General features: G+C 38.6%; 2 protein-coding genes across 4 annotated transcripts; both read left to right on the top strand.

Moving 5' to 3' along the window:
* The first annotated feature begins 3,812 nt into the window (after positions 1-3,812).
* On the top strand, positions 3,813-15,062 carry TAF1B (TATA box-binding protein-associated factor RNA polymerase I subunit B). Of its 2 annotated transcripts, XM_034981173.2 has the most exons (3): positions 3,813-4,219; positions 5,069-5,225; positions 11,723-15,062. In XM_034981173.2, the coding sequence occupies exons 1-3, from the start codon at positions 4,024-4,026 to the stop codon at positions 14,724-14,726; spliced, it is 3,357 nt and encodes a 1,118-aa protein (XP_034837064.2). In that variant the 5' UTR covers positions 3,813-4,023; the 3' UTR covers positions 14,727-15,062. The 2 variants fall into 2 exon arrangements, with proteins under 2 accessions (XP_034837064.2, XP_069362934.1); XM_069506833.1 differs by lacking the exons at positions 3,813-4,219; positions 5,069-5,225 and adding an exon at positions 5,333-5,478.
* Positions 15,063-17,726: 2,664 nt separating this feature from the next.
* tex (THO complex 3 homolog tex) lies at positions 17,727-23,866 on the top strand. Of its 2 annotated transcripts, none has more exons than XM_069506990.1 (7): positions 17,727-18,020; positions 18,247-18,368; positions 19,096-19,243; positions 19,890-19,993; positions 20,758-20,919; positions 22,263-22,363; positions 23,659-23,866. In XM_069506990.1, the coding sequence occupies exons 1-7, from the start codon at positions 17,817-17,819 to the stop codon at positions 23,814-23,816; spliced, it is 999 nt and encodes a 332-aa protein (XP_069363091.1). In that variant the 5' UTR covers positions 17,727-17,816; the 3' UTR covers positions 23,817-23,866. The 2 variants fall into 2 exon arrangements, with proteins under 2 accessions (XP_069363091.1, XP_034837365.1); XM_034981474.2 differs by having other exon boundaries at positions 17,728-18,020; positions 19,096-19,231.
* The last annotated feature ends 104 nt before the right edge of the window (positions 23,867-23,970 follow it).

Genomic DNA, 23,970 nt, shown 5'->3' with positions numbered 1-23,970 from the left:
ACATTTAGTATTTATTCGGGTAGCAAATAAATCAATTTGTGGGACTGGAAAAATTTGCCATCAATTTTTGATAGCCAGAGTTCGTTACCTCCCATTCAAACATCATGATGTGATTGACGAGATTCCCGATCAGCAATTATATTATCTAACGACTTATAGTTAATATATAAAGCTACTATAATAATCATCTGAGACTCACACTACTGCCATATGTCTTTAGTGACGTTGTTCATGTGAGGGTATTTAACGCCGCCTATGCGATTAATCTAGCTCACTGCAGTTGTGTTTAAGTAATCTCTGAAAGTCGTAAAAACATTTTGCAAATAGCTTTAGGGCAAAGTACGCAGTTAAAAGTTCGAGATGAATGATATGTAGTTGCCCCTCACTATAAGACCAGCGACCACTTAGCGGTTTGACCATCCCGTTTTTGAGGCGTCAGACCAGACATAGCTCCTCTAATATATAGCTGTCGCTTCTACGTAGTGATACTTGCAAATTCTTTGGTCGCTTCTGATTCTATGAACTGAGTGGTCAATGACATTCAGAGCCACCAATTTAAATTAGTAAGGGTTGTGACATTGTCATAAATGCTTCATAATTGTCGCAGGTTATATTGGTTTCGTAATAAACCTAATAATTTGGCAATTTTCCGTATTTTGCAGCGTTTCAAGCGTAGCATAGGTTATGATATTATAAATTGCCATTTATGATAAGTATAACCTAAATAATTGTAAGACTTTGAAGGTATCCTGCATTCTGTTACTTTTTCCTCATTATTTCCTCATTAATAATGAAGCCCAGCGCCCTTAGTAAATTTTGAGTGGCCTCAATATTTTGCATACAGTCTTCGTAAGTATAACCAACGAAGTATAGCTTATGTATCTATAAGTATACTTATAGATGATACAAAACCACATGAATGTAGAAACTTTACAATAGGTTTCATCAGTTTAGTAAACATTTATGGCACCGTAGGGTAGGTATACAGATACCGAATGGCAGGACTGGTCTATCAAGTTTCATTTGATAGCCGTTTATCTAAGATAGGATGGTATTAAATCAAAGTCAATTATAAGACTTATAAAACTGGGCGAGGCGTCCAGCGTAACGTATCAGATGTACTGGCGGTGGGTCTACTTGGGCCACTGCGTATAGCCTTGCGACAGGTTCTCGCGAGACAGCACGTTCTGCGGGGCAGGTGGCTGGTGGCTGCGAGTCGCGGCCCTCGTGATGTTGAAGCTTTAGGGCTTCTTGGGAATTTCGGGTTTTAAGTCCGAGCTAGATTTTGAAACAGTCATCGACCATCAGAACAGCAAACTGTTCTGATGATCATCTGATGGTCTCCGGAAGGTTGCTACCAGAAAAGAATTTTGCCATTCTTAGTAGGCAAAAGCTGGTCCTTTAAATCCCTCTTAACCAAATATAAAGTGCGAAGTTACGCCGTGCTTCCGATTCGGAATGTCGAACTTTGCATAAGATTCGACTAAGTCCCATAAGATCTCTAGTCAAATCGTTGTTCTCGGTGGCACATAGCTGATCCGATATTACTTTTCCGAGCAAGAAAATACCAGCTGTTATCTGCTTTTGACGTGCCTCAATGGCCTTGTCCATTTGACCTGATCAGGAACTGTGGCCTTAAACTTGGGATTAAGCTTTGGTGCAGCCATATTTATACAGTTCCTCGGAACCAAGAATTTCTTCAAAAGTTCCTTGTAAACATCCTTATTTGAACCGGATGTTGCTACATGGATAAATCTAGGCGCGACTTCCTTAATAATGTCAGGCCCATATCGGGTCTGTACCCAGTATATCAAGATTATGGTGTTAGCAGCGTCCTCATCACGAACACTCGATGCAATCGGTTCTCCCGACACGTTATCGGGTATGATAGAGAAGCTAATATAATTGTGGTCTACAAAGACGGCAAGATAGTCCTAAGGACTACTCTGATGCCATTTGTAAAAATCAAGCCCTTTCACAGCCGTTTACATTCAATTGCGACGATATAGTCCCTCAGACTACTCTGATGCATCTTGTTACACCCTAGGATTCCCCCAAGGGTTTAAAGTAGAACGAGTGTGACGAAATAGTCCCGCAGACAACTCTGATATACTCTTAAGTTTATCTGTTATCATTATAATTGCGGGTAGATATTGCGGGTACAAATGCGGCAAGATAATCCTAATGACTACTCTGATGCAATTTGTAAAAATAAAGCTATTTCACAGTCGTTAACATTCAAATGCGGCGAGATAGTCCCACAGACTACTCTGATGCATTTTAAAGAGTTAGGTATTTACGGCCAATAGTTCAAATGCGGCGAGATAGTCCCGCAGACTACTCTGATGCACTTTACGGCTAATAGTTCAAATGCGGCGAGATAGTCCCGCAGACTACTCTGATGCACTTTACAGCCAATAGTTCAAATGCGGCGAGATAGTCCCGCAGACTACTCTGATGCACTTTAAAAAGTTGGCAATTTACGGCTAATAGTTCAAATGCGGCGAGATAGTCCCTCAGACTACTCTGATGCACTTTAAAGCCAATAGTTCAAATGCGGTGAGATAGTCCCGCAGACGGCAGACTACTCTGATGCACTTCAAAGAGTTAGGTTAAAATGCGGCGAGATAGTCCCGCAGACGGCAGACTACTCTGATGCACTTTAAAGAGCTAGGTTCAATTGCGGCGAGATAGTCCCGCAGACTACTCTGGTGCATAGACCGTAGCGTATCATTTGAAGGTTTAAACTAGAACGAATGTGGCGAAACAGTCTCGCAGACAATTCTGATACATTCGTAAGTTTTTTCTTTTATCATTATAATTGCGGGTAGGTAGGTACTTACCATCAACAATTTCTTGTGGCGTGGCTGGCCTCGATGAATTTGACGATGAATCCGAAGATTGGCTCGATGATGATGGAGAACTTAACGTGACCGCGTCACGTTTTTTATGTCGTGAACGTTTCACTTCCTTTTCTTAATTTATTCACTATTAATTCCAAACTACTTTTGTTTACACGTTTCGGCATAGTTACTATTTATTAAATTATTAAATTATAAGCCTACTGCGTGCGAGATACTGAACAAGTGAAGTGGTTGAGCACTAAAATGCGAATGAAAAGCGGCGGTGCGACGGCCGTGAGGCGAGTGAGGTTGTCCAATCGGGGGGTAATAAAAAAAAATAAAAAATAAAAAACTCTAAACTACAGTGCTGAAGTGGTGACTCCTTATGCGTACTACATTGTGTTCAATAATATCTAGACGTTACTGATTCGAGGACGTAGCACGAGTATAATTTTATATGTACCAACTAGTTACGTGAATAGATATTTGGCTTTTTATGACAGGAAGGCAAAAATGTTTACTTATCGCATATCGCTTCACTGTGTCGGCATTTAATACCAATCTATAGCAATGTAGGTACCTACATCTCTATGGTAGGTACACTGTGGCGCTTACTCTGGTACCTATATAGTGTGTTATCTATAGCGCTTACACCTGCATGCGGCGCCCGTTCAAAAGGGAGGGAAGCAATGAGTAAACAATTCCTAGGTCATTGGAGGGAAGGGACCATAGAGATAGTACCTATCTTGTACCTATACATTCATCCAAGGAAGGGACTGTCAAATTATTATGTTGTCAAAGTATGTTTTGCTTCGATTTCGATTCACCGACTGATTCATATCATTCGAAATTCGATTCCATTGACTATCTGCTCTATGGTCTGTCTAATGCTGTCTAGCTTAGCTAGTGAGGTGAGCACTGAGCTACCACAGAGTACTTTTTACATACCTACCAATCTTTGATCTGACAGTACCAATTTCAATATTTGGAATATTTGAATTGATTAAAGATTGGAATCTGTGATTGAAATCACATTGAAATTTTCAAAACATGCACCTGTTTTTCACGTGTTGCGCTCCTCATAATAAGAAAAGAACGTTTTACATTTTAATTAAAAAAAAACGATAAATAAAGCCAATAATACTCTCTTCCGAGCTTGAAAGCAAATGAAACAGTGAAGATGTCTTCAACTCCTTGCCAAATCTGCGGTTGTACAGATTTGAATCTCGTAGATGGATTCTATTACTGCGTGGAGTGTGGCACCCAAGATACGAATGTCAGGGAGACTATTATGGAGAAAACTATAGGTGACGAAATGGGTGGCAAGGGGTCGGACCATAAGAAGTTCAGTACAGTTCTGAAGGATGCTTTTCAGAGTAAGACATCTTAACTTGTAACCTTTGTCCTTTCTTCTTTATGTTTCTAGTGGATAGGCACGGTCAATTCCTTAAGCTAATTCAATTTAATTGAAATTCATTCAATTTAATTTAAAATAACCAAAAAAAAGGAATTCATGATAATTTTAGTTAAGTAGTTCTAATTTCACAACGCAAACCAAACATGAAAACTTGAGACTGTTTCTAGCTCTAGCCCCTGGGATGCAAACTATCTAACTCTAAACTAAATTTTGTCAAAATCGTTTAAACTAATGGGCCAGTAAAAGGTAACAGACAGACAGAACACTTTCGAATCGGGGTTCCTGCTGAAAACCAGCGCTGCATGTTCTTTGTACATGTGCAAGACATATAGCATTTATGCTTAGTTGAGACTTTTTAGTTGGAGTTTCTCTACGTGATCAAATAATGAGGAGATCCATAGGAGAACTAGAGTAACCGACATAGCTCAACGGGTTGCAAAGCTGAAGTGGCAATGGGCAGAGTACATAGTTCATAAAACTGATAGACATTGGGGTCTTAAGGTGCTAGAATGGCGACCTCGCACGGGACGATGCAGTGTTGGAAGACCCCCCACAAGGTGGACGGACGACATCAGATGAGTCGCAGGGAGCTGCTGGATTCAGGCGGTGCAAGACCGTGGCGTGTGGAAGTCCCTACAAGAGACCTATGTCCAGCTGTGGAGTCTATCGGTTGATGATGATGATGATGAAAGTTAAAAGACTTCAAGCAGAAGAAGCGCCGCATTAAACTATGTCATACACAGGACATAGTTTATTGCGGTGCTTCTTCTCCTTTCTTTCTTCTTTCTAGTATGAATAATGTTTTCAGTGAGTGGAGAATGGTGTAAGTGGCACGCCTACAACTTCATCCTATCCAGTTTGGCAGATGAACTCTTAATGGTTGGGGCAAAACCGACGGTCAAAAGGAAAGTGCTTTGGATATGGCTGCGATACATCAAGACATATCAGACAAAGGACGAACCAGAGTAAGTACTGTTACTTTTTAGGGTCCCGTACCCGAAAGATGCTAACTGTATCTTATTGCTAAGCCTCTGCTGTTCGTCCGTCCGTCTATCTGTCTGTCATCACTGAGTGGAGAATGGTGTAAGTGGCATGCCTACAACTTCATCCTATCCAGTTTGGCAGATTAGTGGTCGGGGCAAAACCGACGGTCAAAAGGAAAGTGCTTTGGATATGGCTGCGATACATCAAGACATATCAGACAAAGGATGAACCAGAGTAAGTACTTTTACTTTTAAGGGTCCTATACCCAAAGGATGCTAATGGTATCTTATTGCTAAGCCTCTGCTGTTCGTCCGTCCGTCTGCCTGTCTTCACTAAGTGGAGTGAGTGGCATACCTACAAATTCATTACTGAAAGGCAGGCAACACATTGGCGGTTCCTCTGGTACTGCAATTGTTCATGGGCGGCAGTAATCACTTACCATCAGATGACATGCCTGCTTGTTTGCTCGCTATTTTTATTTAAAAAAAAATTGGTAATCTATTATTATTTTCAAAAATTCGAATGAATTTTAAAAATTACCTGACAGCTTGTAACGTGTACCTAGACGGTCTCGTTACACCTTTATTATAATTGTTTTCCTTTTTATTTTGCAATAGAATTTTGACACTGACAGGCATTTGTTTACATCGGTAACATAACCTCTACCCATTATTATCTTCAAGGAGACCATAGATCAGTGTTTTGACAGTTGTTTTTTTTTTAAACGAAATTTATAGTAATTGATGGAAGACATTTGACATGACTAATGACTTGTCACTTTTCTTCCAAAATTCGTACGTGATATTCGGCTCTCTCCGGATTTTTATGAAATATGAGACGTTTTGTGGCGAAATGCCTAGAAAGCAGTAATTTCGGCCTTGAAGGCTTCACCTTAATATGGATATTATGAAATAACAGCGCTAATGCGGTAAGTATCCAAATTGTATAACCTCATTGCGCCATACAATTTTCAACAAGAAAATTATATACTAACTAGAATTTTCTTGTTGCAGCTGTTCCCCTGTGTTCCCCATGTGTTCCCCTTGTGTTTCCCTATTTATCGCACTATGAGGTGATTTGCTTCAAAAATATGTGTTTGTGGAACCTGATTAGAACATGGTGTTGAAATGTCCCTTCACACAAATCGGCCTGCATCCGAAGATTTAGTGTGTCGGTTTATAAATCTTAATCAGTGGACTCTTTAAAATATCCTCCGGTGCGTGGCGAACGATATATTTTATTAATTTTAGTACAAATTTTTCATAACCCTAGGTCTAATATTTAATAATGTAAAGGGTACCTATATTTCGTAGAATTAAGATAAGGCAAGGAACGTAGGGACGCTATTCATAGTAATTTATTTTAAATATAAAATAAATAGAAAATAATTCAAATCCTTTTTTTGATTTGATCCACTAAAATATTTTTATATGACATTTGTCGCCCTGGAACAGAGACCTGATTCTTTTTTGGGATCCTAGTCGTGTTGATTCTCATGGTTTGGTGGATCAATATTTTAATTGCCGTCGTTCTTGTCTTACTTAGTGTTTTGTAATATTTTAAGGTGTATTGTAACCGTGTAACCTATTTATTGTATGCCTAGATACTAAGATGTTTGTCCTAGCATAGCTAATTTAAGTGTTCTTTCATGTTAATCAAGCGTAGCTTATTTTGAGGTATATTGTGTATTACTTATTATCTATTGCGAGTGAAATTTAATGATAAAGCTTTGTATATCTATAGATTTTGTAAACATTACCATGTTCGGTCAAGATTCTATTAGTATGTCTGGAACGGAGTATAGTTCATCACAAATTGTAAGTAATTATTATGTAAACAAGCATTTCAATCTTCAAAATTTAACTTAACATATTTTCTTGGTAAGTCTTTGTCTTTTAGAGTTCTTAATCATATTGCCCTTAATGCCAACTACCTAAATAGGTATATTTCCTCTTAGGAAATTTAACCTTAATACTATATAGGAGTCGTCGTGGCCAATTTTCTTGGAAAATGTAAGGTGCACAGCGACAAATAACAACTTTAATATTTTATTGACATCATCCTTGGTTTTGACTTTTATATTATTTTGACATTTTATCCAAATTTAAAAACGGAGAATTTCATTGTTCATTTACAAGAAAATGATTTCTTCCTTTCTAAATTTTATACTTACCTACTTATTTTACTTTTTTTTTTTGAATTTCATTGACTAGACCATGTTTGTAGTCCTAGGTCGTGGTTGTTTGGATTCGTTAGGATGTCATTTGATGTGATAAATGCACCGTCGAATTACAAGACTTTCTGATCGGTTATTTGGACAGATTTTGATAACAAACTGTTTTGTCACATAGATTTTATTATTACAGATGATTTATTTCGAACTTTTTACCCTTAACTAAATTAATTAACGTTCTGATGCAAGACGATGACTCAGGTCAACAACATCCTATTGCCTACTTTTCTAAATTATTATCTAAAGCTGAACAGAATTATAGCGTCACTGAGAGAGAACTTTTAGCTGTTTTGTTATCAATTGAACATTTTCGACCCTACGTGGAAGGTACGGAATTTACAGTAGTCACTGATCATGTCAGTTTAAAATGGTTGATGAATTTAACTAACCCCTCTGGTAGGTTAGCTAGATGGTCCACTCGTTTGTCACAGTATAAATTTAATATTATTCACAAAAAAGGTAGTAGTCATACAGTCCCTGATGCTTTATCTCGTATAGAAATTGCTGAAATTGTATCATGTCCAGAGGATATCCATGATCCATGGTATTCTAAAATTTTTGTAGAATGCCAGAAACATCCTTCAAAATTTAAAACTTATAAAGTAGAAAATGATACCTTGTATAAATATGTTAAGCCTAAATCTATTTTAAATCAAAATTTAGCTTGGAAAATAGTAATACCTAGAGAAAATATTTTAGAAACTATTAGAAATAATCATGATGATTTAAATTCGGTTCATTTTGGTATTCATAAAACCATAGAAAAATTGCGAATGCATTACTTTTGGCCTAGAATGTTCAAAGATGTCAAAGATTATATAAATAGATGTGATAAGTGTAAAGCATATAAACATTCAACTTCAGCTCCTTTAGGTTTCATGTCTAACCCTAAATTGGTCGATCGTCCCATGACTATGTTGTCTCTTGATATTGTAGGTCCATTGCCGAGATCTTATACAGGTTATGTTTACATACTTACCGTGGTAGATGTTTTTTCTAAATTTTGTTGGATCTTACCCATGCGTAAAGCAACTACTGGAACAATAATTAACTTATTACAAAAGGAAATTTTCTTGAAATTTGGCGTTCCGAAGATTTGCATACTTGACAATGGAGTTCAGATGACCTCTAGAGCTTTTAAACACTTTGCTAAAGAATATAACATTCCAAAATTATTTTATAACACTTTGTATACCCCTCAGAATAACCCAGTTGAACGCTTTAATAAGACTATTGAAACTTGTATAGCATGCTATGTTGAGAACGATCATAGAACCTGGTCTAAATATTTGCCCCATATACAGGCAGCTATTAATGGCACTATTAATCTAGTTACCGGATACACACCTAATTTTCTTATGTTTGGTAGGGAAGTTTTCCTCGATGGGTCCCTACATAAATTTAATTCTATCTCTGATCCTTCAGAGTTAGTTATTGGTAGTCGTTCTGATTATTCGGACGCACTTCTTACTTTGAGTAATATTTTTGATAAAACTGTTAGTAATTTGGCTAAATCATATAGACGTAATGCCAAATACTACAATGTGGGAAGAAAAGTCATTTCTTATTGTGTTGGAGACATAGTTTGGAGGCGCAACTTTGTGCAATCCAATGCTGCTTCGTTCTTTTCAGCTAAATTAGCTCCTAGATTTGTTAAATGTAAAATAATAAAGAAAATTTCAAATACTGTTTATATATTGAAAGATTTGGCAAAGAATAGTACAGGTAGATACCATATAAAAGATATTCTTAAAATTTGACAAAATTAAAACTTAAAATTAATTTTATTTTGAAAAGGACTAAACAGAAGCTAACACAATAAGGACTAATCATTTTGAGTAGGATTCTTTGACACTCCTTGTCAGTCCTACTGATTTTATAGGATTTTTGGCTATTTTGTCAATCCTATCCTTTTGTAGCTTGCGGCTATGCAGTTGCCCCGCACTACCTTATGTGTATATATTGTACATTTTTATCTTTGTAGTTCTTTTATAAGGGCTCATTTTGTATAGGATTTTTGGCTCCTTTGTCAATCCTATACTTATTTTTGGTTGCGGTTGTCTTTGTTTGCACCGTATTACCTTATTTTGTTGTAAATATGTACAGTTGTTTTTATGTGGGATTACGGTTTAGCACATGCCCCGTATTATCCTCCTGCTTGTTTCTGTTTTAATCAGTCAAGTAGTTTTGTACATATGTACAGATCTTTTGTGGGATCATGGTTGGCACATGCTCCATGTTATCCTCCTGCTTGTGTCTGTTTAACGGGCAAGTGGATGTAAATATTTTCTTTTGGATGGGTCTTTAGTACTCATATTCAGCCTTGTCTCACACATGTGGACATGTATGCTATGTCCTTGCTTAGGCAGGACGGTGTTTTGGATGTCGCTCTTTTGTAGTGCATCATTTTGGGTGGTTCGACACTGCGCGGCGAGGGTGCCCAGTGCTTTGTCCAGTTGCAGACCATTCCGAAAACCCTTTAGCTAGGTTAGTTCGTCAATGCGCGGCGAGGGTGCTTCAGCGGGTTGAACGGGTGCAGACTAACTCTAGACTCTTTTTGTTTAGGCTAAGTGTTGTGTTAGATTGGTTTATCATTTCACGGCGTTAGTGCTTAGTGATCTGGTCAGTAGAATGCCAATTCTAATCACACACTCTTTAGAAAGTTTTCTTCTCTTCTTCGCTAGTTTGGCTTACCATTTCACAGCGTTGGTGCTACGTGTCTGGTCAGTTGAATGCCAATACTATGCAATTTTAGTTTAAGATAATTTTTTTTGCTTTGAAGGATTGCTTCTCAATCCGTATTTATTAAAGATTATTTGGTCGTTTTGGCTTGAATGAATTTAGATATTTAATTCTTCTTTTGTTTGGTAGTTCCCTTCGTTTTTGCCTTACAGGATTGTTAAGGGTAAAGAAAAAAAATTTTTTTTTTCTTTTTCTCTAGAAAGGGGAAATTGTAACGTGTACCTAGACGGTCTCGTTACACCTTTATTATAATTGTTTTCCTTTTTATTTTGCAATAGAATTTTGACACTGACAGGCATTTGTTTACATCGGTAACATAACCTCTACCCATTATTATCTTCAAGGAGACCATAGATCAGTGTTTTGACAGTTGTTTTTTTTTTAAACGAAATTTATAGTAATTGATGGAAGACATTTGACATGACTAATGACTTGTCACTTTTCTTCCAAAATTCGTACGTGATATTCGGCTCTCTCCGGATTTTTATGAAATATGAGACGTTTTGTGGCGAAATGCCTAGAAAGCAGTAATTTCGGCCTTGAAGGCTTCACCTTAATATGGATATTATGAAATAACAGCGCTAATGCGGTAAGTATCCAAATTGTATAACCTCATTGCGCCATACAATTTTCAACAAGAAAATTATATACTAACTAGAATTTTCTTGTTGCAGCTGTTCCCCTGTGTTCCCCATGTGTTCCCCTTGTGTTTCCCTATTTATCGCACTATGAGGTGATTTGCTTCAAAAATATGTGTTTGTGGAACCTGATTAGAACATGGTGTTGAAATGTCCCTTCACACAAATCGGCCTGCATCCGAAGATCTAGTGTGTCGGTTTATAAATCTTAATCAGTGGACTCTTTAAAATATCCTCCGGTGCGTGGCGAACGATATATTTTATTAATTTTAGTACAAATTTTTCATAACCCTAGGTCTAATATTTAATAATGTAAAGGGTACCTATATTTCGTAGAATTAAGATAAGGCAAGGAACGTAGGGACGCTATTCATAGTAATTTATTTTAAATAGAAAATTATATTATAATTCAAAAACTTTTACAATTTTTCATTGTTTTGATCCTCCAACATATTTATCTGACATTTGTCGTCTCGTGAGAGAGTCCACGACGGAGTAGGCCCGAAATCCCTGCCTTGAGATTAAAGGTTCAGGCCTCTGCTCGGCTATCCGTGCGTCGTTCCTCCGGCTGGCTGGCGCCCGAATCTTATCTTATACTGTAGGGGAGGGCCATCCTTCTCCTACCCCTTATTTGCCCGCTGGAAGGAAAAAGGTAAGTATTCTCCACCTTACCTCACCAAATAAATAAATTTCTTTATTTTTGTAATTTTTTTTAATTTTTCACCCGCGCATTGGGGGTGAAAAATATTTTTATATGACAAGCTTAGCTGAAGCTCAAGCTAAGATAGCAACGCTTCTAGCTTGAGCTAGAAAGACTATGCAATATGAACTGGCACTCAATCTATTCATTTTGGTTTGCTTCCAGAGCCACAATGTTTGAAAATAAGTCTTCAAATGAAGAAGACGAAAAAGAATCAAATGAAGATGACACTGACGATGAATATGAGGATTCAGAATGCGACGAAGGAAAGAAAAAAAAGAAAAATGTAAAAGTTAGAATGGGCATTACCAAAATTACCTGTTCTTTGTTCCTAGCTATACTATACACAGCCTTGAACTTAGATAGAAGTGACATACAATTGGGCCACTTGTTTCAGTTTATAAGAGAGGGACATTTAAGTGTCTTCGATTGTTTGAAGTTTATTCCCAAAGAAATACCATTCAAGTTAATACCCAATCGTAAGCAATTCGAAGTCAGCACCTACACTTCAATGAGTGCTTGCAAACAACGGAGAATTCGCGCATTATCTTTCGAACTTATCAAACGGTTAGACTTAGGTTTACCTTTAGTACCTGACTTGAACAAAATCATAGACAACTATATTACAGAGTTGTGCCTTCCAAACGATTTTAAGGATTTAGTCTTATCCTTAACCAGATCGTTGCCATGTGATTTCTTAGAAGTGGACGAGGCGAGTTTGCGACGTCCGGTTAGTGTACCAGATTATGAAGCCTTTTGTATGTCTTATATTTTATTAGCTCTAAAAATGTGCTTCGGGTTAGACGACGACTACGAGAATAAGTTATCCGATGCGGTCGACGAAATAAATCGTGAACAAGATTATCTGAAGTTTTATAAACTTGGCATGCACTCGGAACCCACAAATAGGTTGTTTTCATTTAGAGAATGGTACATGTTCATGCAGACTAGGAAGATGATCTTATGTAAATATTACTTACCTTTGGCGCGTCAGTATAATTTTCCCGCAGATGATGGCGTCTTAATGGAGCATTCGGGTCAGAGGAAGACACAAATTATGAGTTTAAGCTACGACGTAGCTATGGATCTTTTGAACAAAATACCTAACGATGATACCCGCGTAATTCCTAAGAAAGAATTTCCTGTTACTGTTACTCCTATGACAACTTATACAGAAGTTATAAGAGATCATGTTGACGATGTTGAATTAAAATTACGGCTTTGTGAAGATTTCACTCAGTATTCTCTTAAATATGCTACGCGAGACTTGAAATTCCCTGGATGTAACATGAATAATGAAGGAGTAGATGAAATAAATAAAACTGTAAATCCATATTTAATAGTTGGTAATTATTTACCCTATGTAGGGGACACTAAGATGGTTGTAGTGAGAAATTGTGACAATAAAAATTGGCTTAAGACCAAACCTCCTGAGATAAAACATGTTATCAAGTTAAATAAAAATAGAAAAAATAATGGTACTAATTCCATTAATGAACTCATGTCCGAAACGGAAACGGACAAAAGCAAATCAGATAGTGAAAATGATTCTACTAGTGAACTGACATCCGAAACGGAAACAAATAAAACCTGGTCGGATGATGATATCGATTCTAGTAGTAAAATGACATCTGAAACAGAAATAGATGACAGTGTATCAGATGATGATAATGATTCCAGTAGCGAACTATCCGAAACCGAAACAGATGAAAGTGGACTGTTGGATGAAGATTCAAAACATGAGTCAGATGAAGAAACTGTAGAAATGTATGACGCCATTGATTCCAATGAAGAAACGGAAGAAACGTGTGACGTCATTGAAGAAGAAGATGAAGGACTGTCCATATTCGATGATGATTTTAACAATTTGAAAATAACGAAAAAAAATGTTAACAAAAATGACCTAGAAGATGAAATTATATTTAATTTTAAAACAAATATGGACGATAGTGAAACTGATAGGCATGAGAGTAACATCAATGTACACGATAGTTACACCAATATATACGATAGTAAAATCGATATCCACGATACTGTCAGTGAAATTTCGTTCCCTGAAAGGGTTGTCGAACCATCAACTTTTGACAGAGAGAAGGTTATACAAGAATTGATAGAGATAGTTTGTAAAAAGTACAAAATACGCGTACAGAAAGATAAAGAAAACGATAGACCCTTGAAAAGGAAAATTTTTGAAAAGACTGAAGCTGGATTAAGCCCTCCAAAAAAAAAGAGATCTGTCGATAGAGTGAAGTCAGGGGAGGCAAAGAAAAAGACACTGGGACTAATCAATGCCTATTACGAAAATATACACAGTGACGTGTTACTAGAAATATCTGAGCATGTAAAAAATGCTATTGAAACTGCTCAAATTCAGGCAGAATGTAATATTGGCGATGATGCACTAAATAACATCACAGAAGAGACACTTAATAATCACACAGAAGAAATAGATACACAAAATCAAAATAACGTCAATGAAGACCTCCAAAATGATGCAAATGTTGTAGACGATGATCAGATTACATCCTTCCATGAAGGTAATAGCCAAGACACAGCGAATAGTGAAATCGATAATGATGACGGCGAATTTAATATCGAAGAGTTGTTGCCCCAAACTGAACCAAAGTTTGATCCGAAAACACATGACATCAAGCAATTATACGTGAAGTTTAACGATGAATCTGACGATTTTGATTTCTCCAAAATTGATAATGATCCAGATATGAATGATATAATTGATAAGAAAATTGCGGAATTCCGTGATTTCAATGAAAATGATAAACCTTTGCACCAAAATGATACCGGTGAAGGCAGGGAGTCGAATGAATCCGACACTGACATTCCAATAAGACGTGTCAAGTTAAAAAAGAGATTACATCACAGGAGGGAAACATCAAAAGAATATCTTGTACGAAATAGAGACATAAAAATGTTTGGGTATTGGTCGAAAACTTATAAATCGAACAATTATTGTGTCGCTAAACAAGCGACCAACGTCTTTGATTTGGAACTGGGGGAGAACACTCCAAAAAGTTTTTTTTTTGTTATAAACGAGTGTGCTGCTCTGGCAAATTGTTCGAATTTCACCCTTTATAAGAAATTTCACTATTGGGAAAATGAAATGTTAGGTAGGACCGGTAGGGCTCACAATATCAACCCTTTTTTATAAACCGATATTTAGGGTACTGATCCCGAAAACCTAGCCGTGGCGCGTTGGAGGCCCTGGTTTCGATTCCTGGCAGTGGAAATTTGGAATTTTCATAATTTCTAAATTTCCTCTCGTCTGGTCAGGATTCGGCTAGTGTTACCAATCTACCGACAAAAGCGTGCCGCCAAGCGATTAAGCGTTCCGGTGCGATGCCGTGTAGAAACCAAAGGGGTATGTGTTTAATAAAAACTGCCATAAAGTGGAACACTCCTTTTGGTATATTAAGGTCATACTTACTATCTATGTAAATAATTAATTATTGTTGTAAATAATACACTTAATTTATTTTCAGGCATAAAATTACTATTTATTTTTACTTTTACCTATATTACTGACCTATTCCCATTGAACCATTCCAAAATTCGTAAATGAGGAAGTTTCAGGGCAACGTTCGATAAAATTTTCATAAAATATAAAAATAGCCTTTATTTCATAGTAACTACAATCAAAAAATATATATAATACATTCTAAATACTATCTGTCCCGGCTTTACTCACGTGTGTAGTCGACGTTAGCCCGACTAGTTTCGCGAACGGACTCCCTTGAAAAAGGACCCCGTATGGGTTCGAAACTAGTCGGGCTAACGTCGACTACACACATGAGTAAAGCCGGGACAGATAGTATTTAGAATGGAAATCACTCACGGTAGTTTAAACGCTAAAATATATAATACAGTTGTTTGCATCACAAAAAGTCTCTTAGCTCTGAGTGCCTCGCGGCAAAGGCCTCCTCCAACTCTCGCCAGTGCTTCCGGTATTGTGCCACCCTTCTCCAAGAATGGACCAGGGTCACAGATATACTAACCAGGATGGATCAGCTGAAGTGGAGGTGGGTAGGTCATACGCTCCGAGACACCCACGAAAAGTGGAGTACCCTAGTGACCCAGTGGTACCCACGAGACGGGAAAAGAACCAAAGGTCGGCAGCAAAGACGTTGGGAGGACGAGCTGAAATTTTCATAGATGGCGCTAAATTACTAACACCATTAATACCTATATCTATATGATCTATGCTTTAGGTCAAGTCAATCCTTACGTTTATTCCCCGATGCAAAATTAATTAATAACTTTATTATAGTTCACAGATTTTGTGGCGACGAAACATGAGGAAAACTGCAGTGCACGTTAGCTCTTACTCTTCATCTATGTCATTGATTGACACGACCTAAACATTAAATTGCTTTAAAGCATAAAAATAGGTACCTATTATTTTTCGTTTTTAGTGGTGTTAGTAATTTAGCGCCATCTATGAAAATTTTATCGAACGTTGGTTAGATACTTCCTCATTATACCTAAAAAGGAGTTCATACTCCTTTTTGATTTTAAAAACTTTGGATCGAAAGGGTGATGGTGTCAATTTTTTGACGACGTCAAAATCCCCAAAATCCAATAATTTCGACATATGATTTCGACTATTAATTTGATTTTTTGGTTGCCTTGTATTGAAATAGAACGAATACTATTATGCTAGGCAAGAATTTATACACTCTATTACGAGGCACGAAACTCCCCAAGTTTCATGTACCTAAGCGGAGCTGGGCCCAGGTTGGCATGCATATAGCAGTACCATCCAGGTGTAAATGTTCCTATGGGGTAAGACACGCTTCTGCTTTGAGTTCTGTCCTAAAGGGTGCCAACGGGATCCTACTAAGCCTCCGCTGTCCATCCCTCTGTCTGTCAGCGGGCTGTATCTCGTGAACCGAAAAGGTGGAGGTGGTTCGATCCTGGGCACGCACCTTTAACTTTTCAGAGTTATGTGCGTTATGTAATTAAATATCACTTGCTTAAACGGTGAAGGAAAACATCGTGAGGAAACCTGCATGCCTGAGAGTTCTCCATAATGTTCTCATAGGTGTGTGAAGTCTACCAATCCGCACATGGCCAGCGTGCTAGACTATGCCCAAAACAATTCTCACTATAAAGAGACCCGTGCTCTGCAGTAAGCCGCGATGGGTTGATCAGTGGTTGATCATGATGATGATGATGAATGAATTTCGGCCACGGCGGTCAATCTCCATACAGATTAGCCAACTGCGCGGAAGATATTTGCACAAGTGTGCGCGCAAACAGGTGCACTCTCATAGCCCGATGGGACGGAAATCTGACACGACCGGAGAGAGATCAGCCGCAGGGCTGACGGCTTTACGACTCTCCAGACCCGGGAACAGAACCCAGGACCTCGTCATTTGCAGTCGACTATACTAACCACTAGACCAACGAGGCAGTCAAACGTTATTCTTCTCAAACTATTACAGTCCGCGCGGGGCCTGTAAGGGTGTGCAGCGCGTTCCGACCCGGATTGCCATCTCGACTTGTCGCGTACTATACGTAGTTTATTTTTTCAGGAGATGCTCCTGCATATAGCATTCATGTACACCGTGTGGTTGTCGCCGATAGCCTTCTTCTTGACTCAGCTGAAGGTGTGGCGGCGAGAATATGTCCAGAATTAATTTCATTCTATTAACGGTTCTTGTCAAATAAAGTACTTATTGAGCTATGTGCATGTGTTAAAAATATGACTTTCTTATTTATCAAATAACAAAAATACCTATAGGTACCTACATTATGCGCGAAATATGATCTAGAATCTAGATCATGCATCTACTGACGATTTTGATTTTAGCGGATTTTTTAAAAAGCTAGAATCCAGAGCTAAAAATAATCATTTAAAAAAAAGCAATAGTTGTCTGTCAAAAAAACAAAAGACAAGCTAGGGATGCATGAATCCTCGAATCTGAATAAGTCTAGATGGTTTGAAAATTGAACTCGATTTTGGTTTTGAATCGATTTTACTGCGGTAGGTACCTAATCTCTAAAAGTAAAATTAAACAGAAAATTAGTTAAAAATGTCAATTTTAGATGGCACAAATAGAATGGACTTATTGTTTAATTCTCAAAATTATTGTTTAATGCTCAAAAGTGAAATCTCAGTCGAGTCGACGATCATAATATATTAGAGCGCATCACTAGTAAATGTTTAAAAAAGTCTACCCGGCGATTTGTGTTGTGTACAAAATTTTATTTTGATTTCATTTTATATTATTTTAACAAAATGAAAGATTCTAAATCAGCTCAAACTCCAATAGAGGACTTAAATGAACTGCGAAGCTACTTCTCGACTCACAATGTAGTCCGCGAATACATTTCTCACAGTTCTAAAGTGCATTCTGTAGGTTGGTCTTGCGATGGACGACGACTTGCTTCTGGGTCTTTTGATAAAAGTGTAGCTATATTCAACTTAGAGCGAAGCAGATTGGTAACTACTCTTCATATTATTAGATTTTATAGGTGCCTACTGTTTTAAGACCTCAAGTTCAAGATGTATTTTTAAGGTTATAAAATATAAACAAAGGTTTCAATTTTGTTTTTTTTTTGTGTTATTGGCGTTAATTATTGTTCAAGTAATTAAATAAAATGATTCCAAGCACATTCTTGGTAATATTTTGCTTTATAGTTAAAGATTTTTGTCTGCTTTACTTTAGGTGCAAGATTTTGTATTCAGAGGTCACACAGGGTCCGTAGACCAGTTGTGTTGGCACGCGTCACATCCAGATCTCTTGAGTACAGCTAGTGGGGACAAATCTGTGCGAATATGGGATACAAGGTAAACCTGGCAATGTAAAAGCCCGCAATTACGCAAAAACTTCTACTCTCTCAGAAAACCGTCCAAGTGCGAGTCAGGCTCGCGCACCGAGGGTTCTGTACAACAGTCGTATTTTTTTGACATTTTGCACGATAATTCAGGTTAAAGAATTATATAATAATTCAAAAACTATGATTCATAAAAATAAATAAAAATACTTTCCGCTTTCCAAGTGGTCCAGTCCATTTTGTCACTGTTTCTGTCCACCTCCCATCTCTGCACATAATATAATGTGTCCAAGTCAACCCATAGCGACTTTAAAACTAAAGTGCAAAAAAATACGTAATACTAAACGTTGATTCAATCTCTCTCTTGAGTATGTCACGCCCATAAATGTTGATTGAAATAGCATGCTCTCATGCTTGAATTGACATAGCTCATTGGGTTGCGATGCTGAAGTGGCAATGGGCAGGGCACATAGTTCGTAAAACCGATAGACGTTGGGGTCCCAAGGTGCTGGAATGGCGACCTCGCACCGGAAGATGCAGTGTTGGAAGACCCCCACTAGGTGGGCGGACGACATTAGACGAGTCGTAGAGAGCCGCTGGATGGCGGCGGCGCAAGACCGTGGCGTGTGGAAGTCCCTACATGAGACCTATGTCCAGCAGTGGACGTCTATCGGTTGATGATGATGATGATGATGCTTGAATTGGAGCGACCATGGAGAGCAGTCTTAAGGAAATTACAGATCCCGCAAGTGCGCAGCAACAATAACAACAAAGGGTGAAAACATAAACATAGCGTGGTCACCGAACGGCGCAACCATCGCAGTGGGGAACAAGGAGGACCTAGTCTCATTCATAGATGCTAGGAACTATAAAGTTGTAAGTATGTATTATTTTTCGCCTCCTAATCAGAGGTAAGCTGTGATAGCCTAGTGGTTAGGACATCAGCCTTCTAATCAGAAGTTGGGGGTTCAACCTCAATCTTTTCAGAGTTATGTGCGTTTTAATTAATTAAATATCACTTGCTTTAACGGTAAAGGAAAACATCGTGGGGAAACCTGCATGCCTGAGAGTTCTCAAAGATGTGTGAAGTCTACCAATCCGCACATGGCCAGCGTGGTAGACTATGGCTAAAACCCTTCTCACTGTGAGAGGAGAACCTGTGCTCTGTAGTGAGCCTGCGATGGATCATGATGAATCAGAGGTTGGGGGCCTGGGCATGCACCTCTAACTTTTCAGACTTATGTGCATACTAGCTGATGCCCGCGACTTCGTCCGCGTGGATTTACATTTTTCAAAATCCCGCAGGAACTCTTTGATTTTCCGGGATAAAAAGTAGCCTATGTGTTAATCCAGGGTATAATCTATCTTCATTCCAAATTTCAGCCAAATCTGTCCAGTAGTTTTTGCGTGAAGGAGTAACAAACATACACACACGTCACACACATACAAACTTTCGCCTTTATAATATTAGTGTGATTAAATGATTAAAATATATCACTATATTAATATTATTATTTTAATTTGTGTTTTTCAGGTGACAGAAGAGCAGTTTAACTTTGAAGTGAATGAGATCTCATGGAACAACACATCTGATTTATTCTTCTTGACTAATGGTCTTGGATGCGTTCATATATTGACGTAAGTGATACTTATTACTCTCTCTACAGAAAGAAGTTAATATAGCGCTCTCTGTTATGTATTATTATTTATTATTATTTATTATTATTTTATTTATTATTTATTCAACTCCTTAAATCTAGCATTACAGGAAATAGTCCAAATGCACTAGATTAAGCCTTAATTATTATCTAAATCTAATTAATATATTAAACTAAAAAAAAATAAAAAATTGTAAAATGTAATACAGAATGCTGCTGAAAACTAGCGCTGTATGTTTTTTAGGGTTCCATACCTCAAAAGAAAAAACAGAACCCTTAGGCTTATAGGATCACTTTGTTGTCTGTCTGTCAAGAAACCTATAGGGTACTTCCCGTTGACCTAGAACTATGAAATTTGACAGGAAGGTAGGTCTTATAGCAGACATGAGGGGAAAAAATCTGAAAACCGTGAATTTGTGGTTACATCACTAGAAAAAATTAAAATGTGTTCATGAAAAAACTAATTATTTATTAGTTTTTTCAATTTTCAAAGTAAAATAACTATACCAAGTTGGGTATCATATGAATGGGCTTACCCGTACATTCTAAAACGGATTTTTATGCATTATAGTTATTGATCTATCGTGCAAAATGTCGAAAAAATACGACTGTAGTACGGAACCCTCGGTGCGCGAGCCTGACTCGCACTTGGCCGGCTTTTGAAAACATGTTTGTGGAAAAAAATGTTTTTTTTTTTTTTTTTTTCTAGATTTTTATAGAGGGGAAAATTTTTTATGTTAACAGATATCCAACCCTGGAGCTACAGACAGTACTGAAGGCACACCCGGGCACATGTATATGTATAGAACACGACCCCACGGGGCGATACTTCGCCACGGGGTCAGCTGATGCCTTGGTGTCACTATGGGATGTCAACGAACTGGCTTGTTTGAGGGTATTCTCTAGGTGAGTGTAGTCCGCGACAGGTCGAGATGGCAATCGGGGAGAGAATATCCCGCACAGCTTTTGCGCTAACCCGGTGCGGGCGTGCGCGGGTGACGAACGGGGCGTCCCCCCGCCTCATACCCCGATTGCTATCTCAATCTATCGAGTACTAGGTAGGTATATCTTCTTAAAAACTCTTCAGGTCTTTATCTATACCCATGCAAAAAATCACGTCAATCTGTTGCACCGTTGCGACGCGATTGAAGGACAAACCAATAAACCAACAAACAAACACACTTTCACATTTATAATAAGGGTACTGTTTAGCTTATGCTCGCGACTACGTCCGCGTGGACTATTCAGAAATCCTTTCTTAGCAGAGTCCTACGTCATAATAGCTACATACCAAATTTCAGCTCGATCTGTCCAGTAGTTTGAGCTTTGCGTTGATAGATCAGTCAGTCAGTCACCTTTTCCTTTTGTATATTTAGATTTTTCATGAATATTATAAATAACTAGCTGCCCTGGCGAACTTCGTTCCGCCTAGCAGTCGATTCAAACTTTTAAAAATTTTCTCTCCGTAAGAACCATCCTCGTACTTCAAGGAATATTATAAAAATAGAATTAGCGAAATCGGTTCAGATGTTCTCGAGATTTGCGATCAGCAACACATTTAGTGATTCATTTTTATATTATAGACATTTCATGAATATCGTAACTCATGTTTCTTGAATATTATAGCTCGTATTTTATGAATATACTAGCTTATGCTCGCGACTTCGTCCGCGTGGACTACACAAATTTCAAACCCCTATTTCACCCCTTTAGGAGTTGAATTTTCAAAAATCCTTTCTTAGCGGATGCCTACGTCACAATAGCTATCTGCATGCCAAATTTCAGCCCGATCCGTCCAGTAGTTTGAGCTGTACGTTGATAGATCAGTCAGTCAGTCAGTCATTCAGTCAGTCAGTCATTCAGTCAGTCAGTCACCTTTTCCTTTTATATATTAGGATTATGTAGAGTACTCACATTCCATGTTTATTACTACTCATTATGTTTTGTTGATAGCCTAGTGGTTAGGACGTCCGCCTTCTAATCGGAGGTCGGGGGTTCGATCCCGGGCACGCACCTTTAACTTTTCAGAGTTATGTGTGTTTTAAGTAATTAAATATCACTTGCTTTAACGGTGAAGGAAAACATCGTGAGGAAACCTGCATGCCTGAGAGTTCACCATAACGTTCTCAAAGGTGTGTGAAGTCTACCAATCCGCACATGGCCAGCGTGGTAGACTATGGCCAAACCCTTCACACTCTGAGAGGAGACCCGTGCTGGGTGATGGGTTGATCATGATGTTTTGTTGTCAGGTTAGAGTGGCCGGTCCGCACGTTGTCGTTCAGTTTCGACGGGCGCCTGCTGGCGTCGGCGAGTGAAGACCACATCATTGATATAGGAGATACACTAACTGGTATGGCTCAAACACAGACCACCACCTTAAGGCAGTGGTCCGACCGCTGGCGAGAAAACGACTAACTATCGGCGATTTTCTCTCAAGAAACGCACAATAAATGTACATTCCGTGTAAACGAAGGAGATGCATATATCAAAAGTTGCTCTCCGACTGTTTACACTGCCGGCGACGACTCGCTTTACTAGTTTTATCGCTGAGCGACGAGCTTTCAAAAATAAATTCGCTCAGCGATTTTCGTTCAGCGATGCTCGCTCGCTTGAACACGTGTAACGCGCGCGCAGGTTTGCACAGGACTGAGCGACCGCGGGCGAATGGCGCGAGTAATGGCTCGTCGCACTTGCACACTTGCTTATAGCCCAACGACAAAACTATCGAAACTACACACTCGCTTCCCGCTGATCGCCAACTCGTTTAAGTTTCTAGTTCTACTCGTTTCTCGTTCATCGTCGGCGGTCGGACCACTGCCTTAGGCAGTTGCTTAGCATAAAAGTCGCATATTGTCTTGATTACAGTACATGGCAGAAAGTAATGTACATCGGACATTAGAATGACATTTCGGCTTTGTAGAGCGTTATCTCTGTCACTCATACCTATATGTCGTTTCGTCGGTTTCAACGACAAACAGTACTCTATAAATTTTGCTATCTCCTTCTAAAAGTCGATGTACATTACTTTCGGCCGCGTACCGTACATATTTTGTGAAAATTTCAACTCTCACCTATTACGGTCCACGAGATATAGTCCGCTGACAGACGGACGGACGGACAGCGGAAGCTTAGTAATAGAGTCCCGTTGGCAACCTTCGGGTACGGAACCCTAGAAATGTCTACAAAAATAAAATAACAAATATTCACTAAAATATGATACTAAAGATTTTTTTAATTCGCCATATTTTTTTTAATTAAAATAATCATGTAGGACTATAGCCTAGTGGTTAGGACGTCCGTCTTCTAATCGGAGGTCGGGGGTTCGATCCCGGGCACGCACCTCTAACTTTTCGGAATTATGTTGGTTTTAAGTAATTAAATATCACTCGCTTTAACGGTGAAGGAAAACATCATGAAGAAACCTGCATGCCTGAGAGTTTTCCATAATGTTCGCAAAGGTGTGTGAAGTCTACCAATCCGCACATGGCCAGCGTGGTAGACTATGGCCAAAACCCTTCTCACTCTGAGAGGAGACCCCTGCTTTGTAGTGAGCCGGCGATGGGTTGATCATGAATAGTGATTCATGTAGGAAAGAAGCACGAGCGAAGCGAGCGGCAAGTTTTTAAAATGATATTTGTTTTATAGGTGAGAAGGTGGCAGAGATCCCGGTATCCGCAGCCACGTTCACGGTGGCGTGGCACCCGGCGCGCTACCTGCTGGCCTTCGCGTGCGAGGACAAGGAGCCCCCGGAGAGGAAGCGGGACGCCGGCAACTTGAAGCTGTGGGGGCTCAGCAACTCCTAGACTATACCTTAAATAAGCTTATAGGAAATATATCGATGCAGTACCACAAAGTTGTTTTACTTATATACTCAACTTTGAAATTTGTAAGACATAATGCGTGTCAATAAACGAATGTAAAATGGCGGCGCTAATCATTCCCTCTTACTCGCACACT

This window comes from Maniola hyperantus, chromosome 24, assembly GCF_902806685.2.
Source record: "Maniola hyperantus chromosome 24, iAphHyp1.2, whole genome shotgun sequence".
Classification (NCBI taxonomy): Eukaryota; Metazoa; Arthropoda; class Insecta; order Lepidoptera; family Nymphalidae; genus Maniola; species Maniola hyperantus.
The sequence above is the reverse complement of the archived record's forward strand: the minus strand, read 5'-3'. Positions and strand labels throughout refer to the sequence as shown.

What these genes read in the sequence shown, in the direction of transcription:
- TAF1B (XM_034981173.2), top strand. Translation starts at nt 4,024, where the DNA reads ATGTCTTCAACTCCTTGCCAAATCTGCGGTTGTACAGATTTGAATCTC. An exon ending in TCTGAAGGATGCTTTTCAGA is followed by an intron (nt 4,220 to 5,068) that starts GTAAGACATCTT and finishes TAATGTTTTCAG; the next exon opens with TGAGTGGAGAATGGTGTAAG. An exon ending in CAGACAAAGGACGAACCAGA is followed by an intron (nt 5,226 to 11,722) that starts GTAAGTACTGTT and finishes GTTTGCTTCCAG; the next exon opens with AGCCACAATGTTTGAAAATA.
- tex (XM_069506990.1), top strand. Translation starts at nt 17,817, where the DNA reads ATGAAAGATTCTAAATCAGCTCAAACTCCAATAGAGGACTTAAATGAA. An exon ending in GGATGCGTTCATATATTGAC is followed by an intron (nt 19,994 to 20,757) that starts GTAAGTGATACT and finishes TTATGTTAACAG; the next exon opens with ATATCCAACCCTGGAGCTAC. An exon ending in TATAGGAGATACACTAACTG is followed by an intron (nt 22,364 to 23,658) that starts GTATGGCTCAAA and finishes TTTGTTTTATAG; the next exon opens with GTGAGAAGGTGGCAGAGATC.